Source organism: Cherax quadricarinatus, chromosome 30 (genome assembly GCF_038502225.1).
Source record: "Cherax quadricarinatus isolate ZL_2023a chromosome 30, ASM3850222v1, whole genome shotgun sequence".
Taxonomy (NCBI): Eukaryota; Metazoa; Arthropoda; class Malacostraca; order Decapoda; family Parastacidae; genus Cherax; species Cherax quadricarinatus.
The window spans coordinates 20,721,282-20,735,618 of NC_091321.1; the positions used below are offsets into that span (position 1 = coordinate 20,721,282).

Consider the following 14,337-nt stretch of genomic DNA (forward strand, 5'->3'; position numbering starts at 1 on the left):
TGGCAGGGCACATTTTCTCAGTGGTACTTGGAAAAGTGGTTTTGACACTTGCTGCTGATAGAACACCTCTAATTCCATCAAATGTCGATTTGAATTCTAAAATAAACCTTATCTTCATGCTAAAAAAAAATAAAGTTTCATAACTTTTTTGATATATTGGAAGATGTCGGCCTTGTTGTCCACATAAATCTAAAAATATTTTGGATAGTTCAGAAACACGAACGCTACCTCGTAAAGCAATCATTCTCCTATGTTTGTTGTGAAAAATCAAGTCAATTCAATCATAAATAAAGGTGATCTTCCCATAAATAGGTAAATAACTTACTTTCGAGGAAAAAGTGAAGTTAATAACCAGACGAATGAATTAAACGTTTTAGATAAGTGGTGCAAAAAAAAAAACAATAAATAACTATAATGAAATAAGGATTTTAAATAAACTATTGTGGGAAAGAAGAACTATAAGAAAAGGATATAAGTCACAATTTTTCTCAGGTTCACACTTAGTGATTGAAATAATGGTGCCTCTAGCCAATGGTGGGATGGGCGGGACATTCACCTTGGTAGACCTCGCTGGCTACCGCTTGCCCGAGGAACAGGAAGATCCAGAGTCTACTGGTCTTAATTGGCTGGCATATTTAAGCTTAATGGAAGCTTTGGCCTCTTAACACATCGACAAAAAGCACATTCTTGTCGCGCTTCTTGAGGACCACATTTTAGGTAAAACTCTGTCAACCACATACGTGTTATGCTGCGTGGACCAGAGCAGTGCCCAGCACCAGGCTAATGTCATCACTTGTTAAGACCTCGGGGAGCCCGTGCAAGACTCTCCTGACTTGTTCTCATTATATTCACAATCCGTAACAAATTATGAGCAACATGGGGCCATTTAGTTGAAATAATCCGAAGGATCTGAGATAACTAGCGTCTCAGAAGAAGAATTAAAAATAAGCCGCACTAACGAGACCGAATCATATGATAATGTTTCGGTCCGACTTGGATCATTCAACAGTCACACAGAAATGTTGATGACCGAATCTGAATAAAAGCAGCAGGATAAAAACACTTCTTGGTGGAGAAAGAGTTTCGTAAAAGAAATATCATTAGCATGCTTTCCCATGGCTTTATAACTGGCCACTGAGTTGCTACAGTGAGAGAAAAATATGCCTTGTTCACAAAATAGTTATAACACAAAAGGGTGGGAGTGGAACCCTTGACTTTCGTGTTCTAAATGACCTTATTAATGTCTGTGATTTTTGTGGTTTGAGACTTTTACCAGTTTGACGGTAATAAACTTTATCGCAAATTTTACAAGGAATCTTATAGACACATCCGTCAGTATTTTGGGGGGAATTCTTTATCAAAAGTTTTTTTTTACTGTATCAAGATTTTTATATACAACTTTGATATTAAAAGTCTTAAGAAGAGAAGACATATCAACCAAGTTTTCATAGTAAAGGAGAACCAACATATTTTTAGTTGAATAAGGCTGGTTGTCCCTTTTTGGATTGTAAAAAGTACTTCTAGCAATTTTAAAACATTTATCAATTACGTTTCTTGGGTATTTCAAATCATTACCTATTTCGTATATTTTGGATATTTCGTCATCTATGAACTCTGGACTACAAATACGTAAAGCTCTTAAAAACATTGATGAGAAAACAGACAGTTTAACTCTATCTTGATGTGAAGAATAATAGTGGACATAGGAACAGTTATTTGTAGGTTTTCTGTAAATTTTTAAATTGAATTCATTATTATCCTTAATATTTATTACCCTTTAAATTACCCTTTAAAAATTCTTTTCGTGAAAAATTATTTTTTTTACATTAACATTAATGAAAAGAATATATCTTTAAACATATAAGAGAAAATTTCAGAAAGGACAATTTTAAATGAGTTCTTGCTAATTGACCAGTTTTACATATTCGGCACGATATATATATATATATATATATATATATATATATATATATATATATATATATATATATATATATATATATATATATATATATATATATATATATATATATATATATATATATATATATATATATATATATATATATATATATATATATGTTGATCCGAGGAATTGGAGCAGAGAATTTGGGATGCAAGTGGGAGTCCATTTTGAATGCTTACCCCCATAGGGGGGAACCCAAAAAACTTGATCCAAGGAGATGGAGTCTTTGTATTATTGATATCGAGAAAAACTTGATCCAAGGAGTTGGAGCAGAAATTTTGAGATGGGTGTGGTGTGGGGGGAGGGTGTTGATCCGAGGAGATCATAAGAAAATGAAATTCAAAAAAAATTCGAAAAAATTTGGAATAGGGTGAAAGTGGGAGGGGGAACCTCAAAACTTGATCCGAGGAGATGGAGAGCACAAGAAATTAAAAAAAAAATTGAAAAAATCGGAAAAAATTCGGGGAGCAGGGGCGATCCGGACGACGCTGCAGAAGGCGCTGCAGAAGGCGCGGGCGGGCGCGAGGGTGGGCGCGGGTCGGCGCAGGCAGGCCCCCGGTTGGGCGGGCGCGCGGGGCACGGGTGGGGGGCGTGGGTGGGGGGTTGAGGGCGAGGTGGCCGATGGTGAGGTCAAGGTGGTCGAGGGTGATGTGGTGGAGGGTGAGGTCAAGGTCGCGGGTCGGCACGGACGGTCTGGCGCTCGGGCGGGCGCGAAAGCAGACCGCTCAGCCGCAGACCTTTAGGGAGGAGACCGCTCAGGAAAAGGAAGCCACTCAGCCGCTTTGACACCTACTTATATATATATATATATATATATATATATATATATATATATATATATATATATATATATATATATATATATATATATATATATATATATATATATATATATATATATATATATATATATATATATATATATATATATATATATATATATATATATATATATATATATATATATATATATATATATATATATATATATATATATATATATATATATATATATATATATATATATATATATATCAACAAGTCGGCCGTCTCCCACCGAGGCAGGGTGACCCAAAAAGAAAGAAAATCCCCAAAACGAAAATACTTTCACCTCACTCATACATAATCACTGTTTTTTTAGAGGCGCCCAGATACAACAGTTTAGAAGCACATATAAAGATACAATATAAAAAGTGACCTGAAATAATAGAATAAACTATACTATTTACCATACAGAATATTATATCAGGGCACCAGTATATGTATACCGTCCTATTACACATCCCTCCAAACTGCCAATATTCCAAACCCCTCCTTTAAAGTGCAGGCATTGTACTTCCCATTTCCAGGACTTAAGTCCGGCTATATAAAAATAACCGGTTTCCCTGAATCCCCTCACTAAATATTACCCTGCTCACTCACACTCCAACAGATCGTCAGGTCCCAAATACCATTCGTCTCCATTCACTCCTATCTAACACGCTTACGCACGCTTGCTGAAAGTCCAAGCCCCTCGCCCACAAAATCTCCTTTACCCCCTCCCTCCAACCTTTTCGAGGACGACCCCTACCCTGCCTTCCTTCCCCTACATATTTATATGCTATGTCATTCTACTTTGATCCATTCTCTCTAAATGACCAAACCACCTCAGCAACCTCTCTTCAGCCCTCTGACTAATACTTTTATTAACTCCACACCTCCTAATTTCCACACTTCGAATTTTCTGCATAATATTTACACCACATATTGCCCTTAGACAGGACATCTCCACTGCTTCCAACCGCCTCCTCGCTGCAGCATTTACAACCCAAGCTTCACACCCATATAAGAGTGTTGGTACTACTATACTTTCATACATTCCCTTCTTTGGCTCCATAGATAACGTTTTTTGTCTCCACATATACCTCAACGCACCACTCAACTTTTTTCCTTCATCAATTCTATGGTTAACCTCATCCTTCATAAACCCATCCGCTAACACGTCAACTCCCAAAAATCTGAAAACATTCGCTTCTTCCATACTCCTTCTCTCCAATCTGACATCCAATTTTTCTTTATCTAAATCATTTGATACCCTCATCACTTTACTCTTTTCTATGTTCACTTTCAACTTTCTACCTTTATACACACTCCCAAACTCGTCCACTAACCTTTGCAACTTTTCTTTAAAATTACCCATAAGCACAGTATCATCAGCAAAAGCAACTGTGTCAACTCCCGTTTTGTATTTGATTCCCCATAATTTAATCCAACTCCTCTCCCCAACACCCTGACATATATATATATATATATATATATATATATATATATATATATATATATATATATATATATATATATATATATATATATGTATATATATTTGTATATATGTATGCATATTTATATATATATATATATATATATATAGATATATATATAGATATATATATATATATATATATATATATATATATATATATATATATATATATATATATATGTATATATATTTGTATATATGTATGCATATTTATATATATATATATATATATATATATATATATATATATATATATATATATATATATATATATATATATATATATATATATATATAGTTGCAAAAAGCAACTGTGTCAACTCCCGTTTTGCATTTGATTCCCCATAATTTAATCCAACTCCTCTCCCCAACACCCTGACATTTATATATATATATATTTATATATATATATATATATATATATATATATATATATATATATATATATATATATATATATATATGTATATATATATATGTATATATATATATATATATATATATATATATATATATATATATATATATACATATATATGTATATATATATATATGTATATATATATGTATGTATATATATATATATATATATGTATGTATATATACATACATATATATATATATACATATATATATACATACATATATATATATATATATAAATACATAGATATATACATACATATATATATATATATATAACAAAAAGGTACCACCTCTAGAACTGTCATAGGGACCCTCATCCTCAGAGAAAAGAATAAACTTGCTTCAGGGAAAACTCAAGGTTCTCCCTGAAGCTGTTTGAGAATTTTCTCCTACCACCCCCTATAAGTAGTATAAGTTGGTCGATCTAGAAACACTGCCGGATAATGACCATGGAAAATGCGATAATGATGGGGTTTGCATGACAGGGTAATTGTTTAATATGATTAATCATGGCCCAAGGGGATAGAGAGACTTATTCCTATGCATTAATAAGTAGGTACATAAAGTAGAACAAAGGATTCGGGTGTGCAGGTGGCAGATTCCGGGATAATGAGTGTGGAAAAGAATGTGATAATGGGTGGTCTGCATAAGCACAGGTGCTGTCAGGGGGTACAAGTTTAATATGTTTAATCATCCCCCAGGGGATAGAGAGATTTATTTCTGTGTAATTACTAAGTATAGGAAGGTAGGTAATGATCACTTCTGACACCCCAAACTCAATCACTCTGATAGATGGGAGAGGCAGTACAAAAAAGGATTCAGGTGTGCAGGTGGGCAGATTCCCAGGATAATGAGTGTGGAAAAAGAATGTGATAATGGGTTGGTCTTCATAAGCTCAGGTGCTGTCAGGGGTACAAGATTTAATATGTTTAAACATCCCCCAAGGGGATAGAGAGAGAGAGAGGCTTATTTCTGTGTAATTACTAATTATAAGAAGGTAGGGTAATGATCACTTTTGACTCCCCAAACTCAATCACTCTGATAGATGGGAGAGACAGTACAAAGGATTCAGGTGACTGGGTACAAGCTTACCATCTCCGAGGGAGTCCCCCCCCCCCTTTCCCGGGCCTGCGACTCACTGACGCGACTGTTGCTACTTCACAACAACAACAACACTGCTGGGTTTAAAGAACGCGGTAATGGATGGGCAGCCGGTCGCCCGAGGGAACCAGATTCCGGGATAATGACCATGGAAAAATAATGAGATAATGGGGGGTCTGTATGACCTTAGGGCTGACAGGGTAGGAGTTTAATATGTTTAATCATCCCCCAAGGGGATAGAGAGTCTTATTACTAAGTAGGAACAGAAGTAGAGTAATGATCACTTCTGACTCCCCAAACTCTATTACACTGATAGATGGGAGAGAGAGGCAGTACAAAGGATTCAGGTGACTGGGGCTCTCTGATGGAGTGTTGCGGCGGGCCTGCTTCTTTGGAGGTCATCGGGTGTGATTATCAGCCCTGCGCCCGCTCTCCGGCTACATCGGGGGCATCTGTGTGAAAAAGGATAATAACCTAATTTTTCAAAGGGTGAAAACAAAAAAAGTCTCTCTTAGCAAATATATTTATTAGTTAACATTACATTGTTTTATTCCTCCTCTCCCTCAGAACAGCTAGCTTCTAAGAGCATGAAACTACGAGCAGTGGCGGAAGATCTACCTCTCTCGCGTCGATGCTTGACCCTGGGGAAAAAATCTCTTACGGTTTTTTCTCTTCCCCGCCAAAGATTGCAGCTGTCTCTCATCTCTAGTTCCTCTACTTCTTCTGTACTCCCTTCTTCAGTACTGCTATTAGCTTCTTCGTCTTCCTCCACTTTGTCATCTGTTTTATCTTTAAATAATTTAAACTTTGTTTCTCTGGCATCTGGATGACCATAGGATACAGAGTGATAGGCATCTAAGTAAAAGCGCTTATCATCAAATGAGCTAAGACCTCGTTTCCTAGTGGTGATAGTGGTCATCTGACCTTTTAAATTTCTAATTTGACTATATTGGAAGGTATGTTTAGAACCGTCTTCCAGCACACTTCTAAAGTTATTATGAGTTAATAATTGTTGTTCAGACTGAGGAACTCCTTTTGCAGCGATAGTGTTGTTATTATCTGCTAGCAGGATGCTATACATTTTGGGTTTAATGCAGACTATTTCTGAAATAAGGCGGTCCCCCACCTCACTTTTAAGTAAGCCTAGAGATCCCTTCCTTGAGTCATTGTAGAGAGGATGATCTGTGGGGAAATTAGATGTGTCTATCCATTTCCTCAATGGTTCCTTACCGATTTCATCAGTAAGGTTTTTGATGCCCTCTAAACAGGCGATGACACTATCGGTATCTGAATAGATTAGTTTTATTTTGTCTTGGTATGTTTTCTTAAGAATCATATACCAAAAATGGTACAGCTTAAATTTGGCAAGTTCTAGTATCTGGTAACCTATGTAATTAGGGTAAGTGAGTTTTATGGCTGGCGTCCCCGTCGTAACCAATACTTTGTTTTCTGAAAGCTTTATGGCTTTCTTAAATAGTGGCTTACTCACCGCACGCAAAAATGCTCCCGCTGATGTTATGAGCTTCGTTTTGTTGGCATATTTTGATGGATTAAACAATGTCTTGCCGAATACAGAATTGGTCAACAATTTAAATAATCGCTGACAGTCTTTACTAGTGCTACTATTGCGTTGCCTCACGTTCGTTTCAACAAAGCCCGCCAGATATTTTCCTTGTGAGAATTCATATATGCTATGAATTTTCTCAATTTGTAGACCTATCTCCAAGAACAACTGCAATAAAGGCAATGATATTAGGTAGTTTCGTTTGGGGAGATGGTCCCCCACTAATTTAGTATTTTTACGGGGTAGTTTTTGATTACTGATAGCCAATAGCTGTTTGCTGTACTCAGATAGATCATCTAATGTTATCTGTTTGTGATAGAGACATAGTGGTAAGTCATCCGTGTAGCGAGCTAATTCTGGGGCTATTCCTAGAGTGTCTATAAGAAGCCAGTAACCTTTTATAGAGTCTTGAGGATTCTTCTGGAGAAGACTGCCATTTGCGAGAAAACTCGCCATTTCTGCGGGTGAGAGTTTTCGAATGTTTGCGTAGGGCAGCGCCTCAGTCATGCAAGAACCATAAAGAGAATTAAAATCCCAGTATAGCAAAAATTTACTTACTAAGTTTTTCTCATCAAAATTGGGATTAATGAACTGGTTATTGGCCTGAGCAAACGTCCTAACAGCAGTAGTGAAGCCGCCTCTTATATTAGACTGTATGATGTTATAAAGCTCCTGATCAGTAATTAATTCTAATTCCACTCCACTGGTTTTTAAGAAGGCATCATAGGCAAAGCCGGGGAGAGAAACATAGTGAACAACATCTAGATTATAGATGTTGTATAATAATCTCCTATGCAAGGTGAATATGTCAGCCAGAAGTCCTACATCACAGCTGAGATATACTAGGAGATAGTCTCCTAGAGTTTGACAAGCTGTTTTCTCCCAAACCAGATGAGCATGATCGAATTCTTCTTGGCTAATATGCTTCTTAGACAGAGAACTGTAGAAAGCTCTTTTTGGGGGTAAAGTCTTCTCTTCGAGCCTTTCTGGGGAGCTGCAATATTCATAAGGAAACACTTGTTTGCCGGTTAATAAGCTTCCCCAACTTTCGGGGGGTAGATGACTTATCATCGCCTCTGTGAATTTCAAGGGTGATTTTGAAGCTATGTGCGCCTGAGCCAAACTAGCCAAACCAGCGGACAAGAAGGCTAGACTATCCAGGAAACGTAGTGCTCCTATTTCTACTTTCAGAAATTTATATCCCTGTTTCATTAAAACATTGATTGGGGCTTTAACACTTAGTTCTTTAATTATCAAAGCCATATCATATGATAGGTTATGAATAATAACAGGCAAATATTTACCTGAATTTTTCTGCCTTAAATTGCAATTATTGCAGAGTGCTCCTAAATAATTAGCCTTAGGCATTAGATGGTCATGATGCCTCACCTTTGGTTTGGTAAGAGTAAAGTCCTGATGACAGAAGTTGCACTTCTTCTGTATGGCAAAATGTATATGCTGCTCCCTGGTCATATGAAGCGGATAACAGGGAGTGTTCATCTTTATCCAATCCCATAAAGACGAAAGTCTATCATACATATGATCAATACACTGTACCCCCCGATGGACATATCTATCTATTATAGTGCTATTTCTGTCTATCACTATATAGCCATAAGCTATTGCTACGTGTCTAGCTGTTATTACCCCCTCTGGCTTACGATTATCGAGATAAGCTTCTAAATCCACAAAGGCAGTATGAGAGGGCAAGTAGCCCTTGTGAGTATTTTTGAATTTACAAACGCTTCCAGCTGGGGGAAAAATCAACTTTTGTTGGTTGTCGCATGAATTGAAGTGAGTTTTTAAGTTGCAAATGTCACTATATTCACTTAAACAATTCAAGCAAAAGTGCTTATTGCGTGAATGTTTTCTGGAGAAAATTCTCATATATTTCTGGAAGTGTTTGATTAAAGCTACATGAGTCTTTCCCAACAATAACAGGGGCACTACCAGTGAATATTTATTACTACCCCGACGACATAAAGTAGCATGATAGGTCCCTTCATGAGAAGTTAAGCAATAAATAAATATTGATATTTTGTTGTCAGACTCGAGTTTGTGGATGTCACTCCACTGGACAGGGAGAGTCACTCGCGAGTAATTGACAAATTTCTGAAGGCTATCACATCTAGATAAATATCGTCTGATTTTATACCAGCCCCAGCCAAGTCTACGACAGAAAAAGGCCGCCAGACATTGAATAAAACAGCTATTTTTTACTCCTCTCGGGTTAAATATCTGATTTTTCCCTCGTAAAGATGTGGGATATTCTATATAGTCTCCTAGGTATCCACGCACTCCATTCTTGCATATTACAATATGAAAACCCTTTATATAATCTAGTATGAAGCCTGATCCCTCGCCCGATGAAATTTCAGTTTCTAATCGCATGCTAAGGTACTCCCTCCATGACCGTAAGAGCCGAGATATATCATCTCGTGTAACTAGTTGCGCGGGAAAAGTTATATAATGCTCACGACTGTCATCCTCTCCCAGTAGCGACTGTCTGCGCAAAATAAGGCTCAGTTCGGCATAAATCCTAAGAGCATTTTCATAAAGTGCTCGTCCTGATAGAACAGTGAAAAACTGTAATATGTGCCTCATAAATGTTGTTGCGAAGGACTGAAGAAATAATATGGGGTCGTGTTTATGAGAGGCAGGAATTGAATATTTTATTCGACAGAAGTGACCTTGAAAACATTCCGACCGACTCGTAATGTGTGGTTCCTCTGAAATGGAATCGTCTCCCATTTCACTCTCTTCCTCATCTGAACAAAAATTTTTTTTACCTGAAGTGAACCTTCGATTAACAGAGGAGGGGGAACCCAAGAAAGAGTAGTAATGATCCTTGGAAGAGGAGCTGTCACTTGTGGCGGCTGGTCTCCATCCACTGGGACCGGCAATCGGCTCAACTTGCTCTTGTGGGAGTGTTACGGTCGAAGATTCATCGGAGGACACAGACTGATCTGCATAATATAATTAGAGAAAGTTATTTATTATTATTTTGTTTTAGAGCCATACTAGACTAATTATAACTCTAGCAATCTTTTAAAAAAATGTTACTGTTAAAGTATAAAACTGGGAGAAGCTAAGCAATCTATGGAATATATGCGGTTCTCAAAATGATTTTTATTCTTGTTAGTGAGATACTTTATAAACATATCTTAAAAATGTTTGACTGTTAATAAAAATAATTGATTAAGAAAAGAGCGCTGACCTCTTTCTTCCTGGCCCGCCCCCCGGATCATCTGCTTGGAGTATTGCCCCACCCCAACTGTTGGAAAAAATTATTATTAGCACAAAGACTTATTTCATTATCTGAAAATAGCAGTTTTAAGAAAACATCAATTCAGAGCAATAACCTGGGTATCTCACCTGTCACGCATCTCCTGCGATGAGCTGTGACATTCGCCACACACACTGATAGCCCGCAGAAACTACAGGAGAAAGTGTGGTGAGCTGCATCCTGAGGGTATAATCGCCCGCATAGGTGGCATCTGCGAGCTGGGTGACGAGTCATATCTGTAAATACACACTCTCACTCTCATATTCCATAAATTATTTAAATTATAGATAATATTTTAATCTCCCATAGATAGAGAAGTTTTTACCTGCTCTAATCTAAGCTGGTAACTTTCTTGAGTGAGCGGGAAGAGTACCTTTCGCCCTAGACGAAAAGGTGAGCGTATTTATAGCACGCTTTTAGGATAGCGTGCTCATAAGATGCTTAATTTTCCCCAAAGTAGAGGTACAGTTTTTCACATCAGTCTCTCTCTATTTTCACGAGAATCTTTTAAACAAAAATCCCTGCAAGTCTATATATTATAAATATAATCTAGAAAAGATTTCTTATTGTCAATAAAGTAAGAGGGATAAAATCTGGGAAGAACTCTTTTCCCGAACGAAAAAATAAGAATTTAGACCGGGCAAGTAGGGAGGATTACGTAAATTGCCATAGTCATGTGAATTTCCCATTTGTATAAAGCCGAGGCGAGGGAAAGATTAATTAATTAATTTATAGATACTGACCATCGCCAAAACTAAATATTCTTAAAAATAATAATAATATATTTTTCCCCAAAATAAAAATAAATAGGCATCAGCCGGCAGAAAGTGGCGGGGCCTGCTTCTCTTTGTCTGTGACCTCCATTCGACCCACCACCACCTGGCGTAGGGAAGGTAGTGAAACTGCGTAATATCCAGACGACCTTCACTGTCGGTCGGGCTTTTTTTTCTATGGTCTTCTGGCGGGAGAAAGGCCATGCCGCCATTGTTATCTTCATCTCTGGGATAAACTCCCCCCTCCCTCCCCTCTGCTTTGAACTAAAAAGAAATGTTTATATATAAGATGATTCTTCCACAAAAAGGCTCATTTGAAATGGGAAGATGGACAAGGTCTGTACCTTTACAGAGGAAGAGTTGAATATTTTCAGAGAGCCTGCAAGAATACTTGTTGCTGGTTTTAGCGGGGCAGGCAAGAGCAGTCTAGTGGAGCGTTTATGTAAAAAATATGCCGGTTCTTTCGCGAGAATAATCATTTCCAGTCTGGATGATAAAACTCACCCTTTGAAACAAATCACCTCTCTTAGTGAGAAAATCATTTTAGTGAAAGGTCTCATTAACCCGGCGGATTACCAAAATCCCCTTGAGACAGACAATAGCTCTCTGTATATAATTGATGACCTTTTTAATGAAGCAGTTAAGAGTGATGTTATAGCCAATATTTTTACTAGAGGAAGACACGAGCAAATATCCGTAATTCTCATATCTCAAAATTTATTTCCACAAGGAAAATACGCTCGCACGATCACGCTTAATTGTAGTCAATATATTTTATTAAGACAACGAGATCTGTCTCAGTTGGAATGTCTCGGGCGACAAATTTATGGAAAAAATCTAGCCCCGAAATTTGTTGAGATATATCGTCACGTCACTGCGGATAAATACGGCTATCTTCTGGTTGATTTAACCGCTCCAGAGGAAATTCAATTACGAAGCTTCATTACCGGAGAGGGCAACTGTGAAACTGTATACCGCTGGTAAAAACAAAAATGGCCTTAAATTCACATAAAAAGAAAATTCTAGAAAAGGTATATAGAGACGTCAATAGCCCCGGGGGCTTTACTGGGAATGTTAACAAACTTTTTAGAGCAGCTAGGGAGAAAAACGCCTCTATTACTTATAAAGACGTAGTAGATTATCTCTCTTCTCAGAGGGCCTATACTTTGCATAAATTGCAGCCTCTGCGATTTCCCAGACGGAAAATCATAGCCGCTGCCCCTCGCATTATACTCACCTGCGACTTGGCGGACATGACTTTATTACATTCCCACAATGGCGGCATTAAATATATTTTGTTATGCATAGATGTCTTTTCAAGGTTAATGAAGGCGGTAGGACTAGTCAGAAAAAACTCAAAAAGCGTCTTGTCAGCCTTACGAAATATTATAGAAAGCCCCACCTTCCGTGGAATTTCGAGATTACACACGGACAGAGGGACCGAGTTTTATAATCGTCCTCTTCTGAATTACCTAAAAAAAAAAAATATTAAATTATACAGTACCTTCTCGGACACTAAGGCTGCAATAGCGGAACGAGCTATTCGCACGCTTAAGCATAGAATCTACCGCTATATGACTTTAACAAATTCTTTAAAATATATAGAGGTATTACCAGCCATAGTAGAAACTTACAACTCAACTCCTCACACCTCTCTCAAGAAAGGTCAAACTCCACAACAAGTGCATTCTCTGAGTCTTCCTCGAGACATTCGTCGGCAGTTTGGGCTAATGTATTTAAATGCCCGTCCTCATCAGCCTCGTACTAGTCCACGACTGACTCCTGGAGCGCATGTGCGGATAACTAGCCACCGGGGGATATTTCACAAGAGTTATTGGCCTCAAAACACCGAAGAAATTTTTAAAATCCAATCGGTTGATAATTCACAAGTAATCCCCTCATATTCTCTTATCGACCTGAGCGGGGAAAAAATACTCGGGCAATTTTACGCTCAGGAATTAATAGAAACATCTCTACCTGAATTTTTTCCCATTAAAATATTGAGACGGAGAAGAAAAACTGACGGCAGTAGAGAATATCTGGTGAGCTGGGTGGGTTATCCCCGAAGTGCAGATAGCTGGGTGCACGAGAAGGACATGCAAAATGTCAGACAGGGGTAAGCCCCTAGCAGTGCAACACAGAGACTTATTAATTTTATTAAACAAACTTCCAGCTAAAGCTCGCAATCGTATTATTAAGGAATTAAAAAAAAAAGAAATTAATTGCATATCTGAGATATTTACTAATTTTCTTAAGAAAAATCTAACAGTAGAACCGACTATTTTGAGCAAATTAAAGAAGTTTAGAGGAGACATTCTCACCGTTGCCCGTAAACGAACTCCACTTTATAAAAAAAAAAATATTCTTCTTTCGAAGCGTGGAGGAGCCATCTTAACTACACTCTTACCTCTGGTCATCTCGCTGATTAGTAGTTTTATAAAGTAAAAAATAATCGAAATGGTGGTAAAGGAATTTTGTCTCATCCCTCGGCTAACCGCCGAAAAATATATTTTTAAAAATGGAACAAATATCTTACCCACTCCTAAGCGCGAATCTCCTTTTCCCCGCCTTCGCAGAAGCACTGCAACCACCACTATGGCGCGTAGGAAGGAATCTTCCAGCCTCTCGAGAGTGAAAGTGAAACCAGCCCAAAGCAAGGATGAGAAGGTCAGCACCTGCCCCAGCGTAGCAACTCGCCCTCATAAGGGTAATTGCCGCTTCGGGCTACCACCTCCCACGAGCGGGCACCCACCCGAGCTCTTTGTTGAGACTGGTGAGTCCCCCATAAAAAAAAAAAAAACAAATAAGCTCGCTCGCTGTAATGCCGCCCGCGGCGGTGGCGGCAGTGGCGGCAGTGGCGGCGGCTGCGACGGCTGCGGTGGCGGGCGCGCCCGCGGTAGTTGCCGCGAGGAGTCTAAG

The 14,337-nt window shown here is 38.0% G+C and overlaps 1 protein-coding gene across 1 annotated transcript; it reads right to left on the reverse strand.

The window, feature by feature from the left end:
• Positions 1–6,209: 6,209 nt before the first annotated feature.
• LOC138853442 (uncharacterized) lies at positions 6,210–13,835 on the reverse strand. Its single transcript, XM_070090118.1, has 5 exons — positions 13,826–13,835; positions 10,735–10,881; positions 10,577–10,633; positions 7,026–10,325; positions 6,210–6,247 (listed from the first exon to the last, which is right to left on the reverse strand). Exons 1-5 carry the CDS (start codon positions 13,833–13,835, stop codon positions 6,210–6,212), a joined length of 3,552 nt encoding a protein of 1,183 aa, XP_069946219.1.
• Between the last annotated feature and the right edge of the window lie 502 nt (positions 13,836–14,337).

Bases quoted from the DNA above. Each gene is read 5' to 3' on its own strand.
- LOC138853442 (XM_070090118.1), bottom strand. The intron at 10,634-10,734 runs GTGAGATACCCA...TTTTTCCAACAG, and splicing joins TCGCAGGAGATGCGTGACAG to TTGGGGTGGGGCAATACTCC. The intron at 6,248-7,025 runs GTAAGGAACCAT...TTTTTCACACAG, and splicing joins AAACCTTACTGATGAAATCG to ATGCCCCCGATGTAGCCGGA.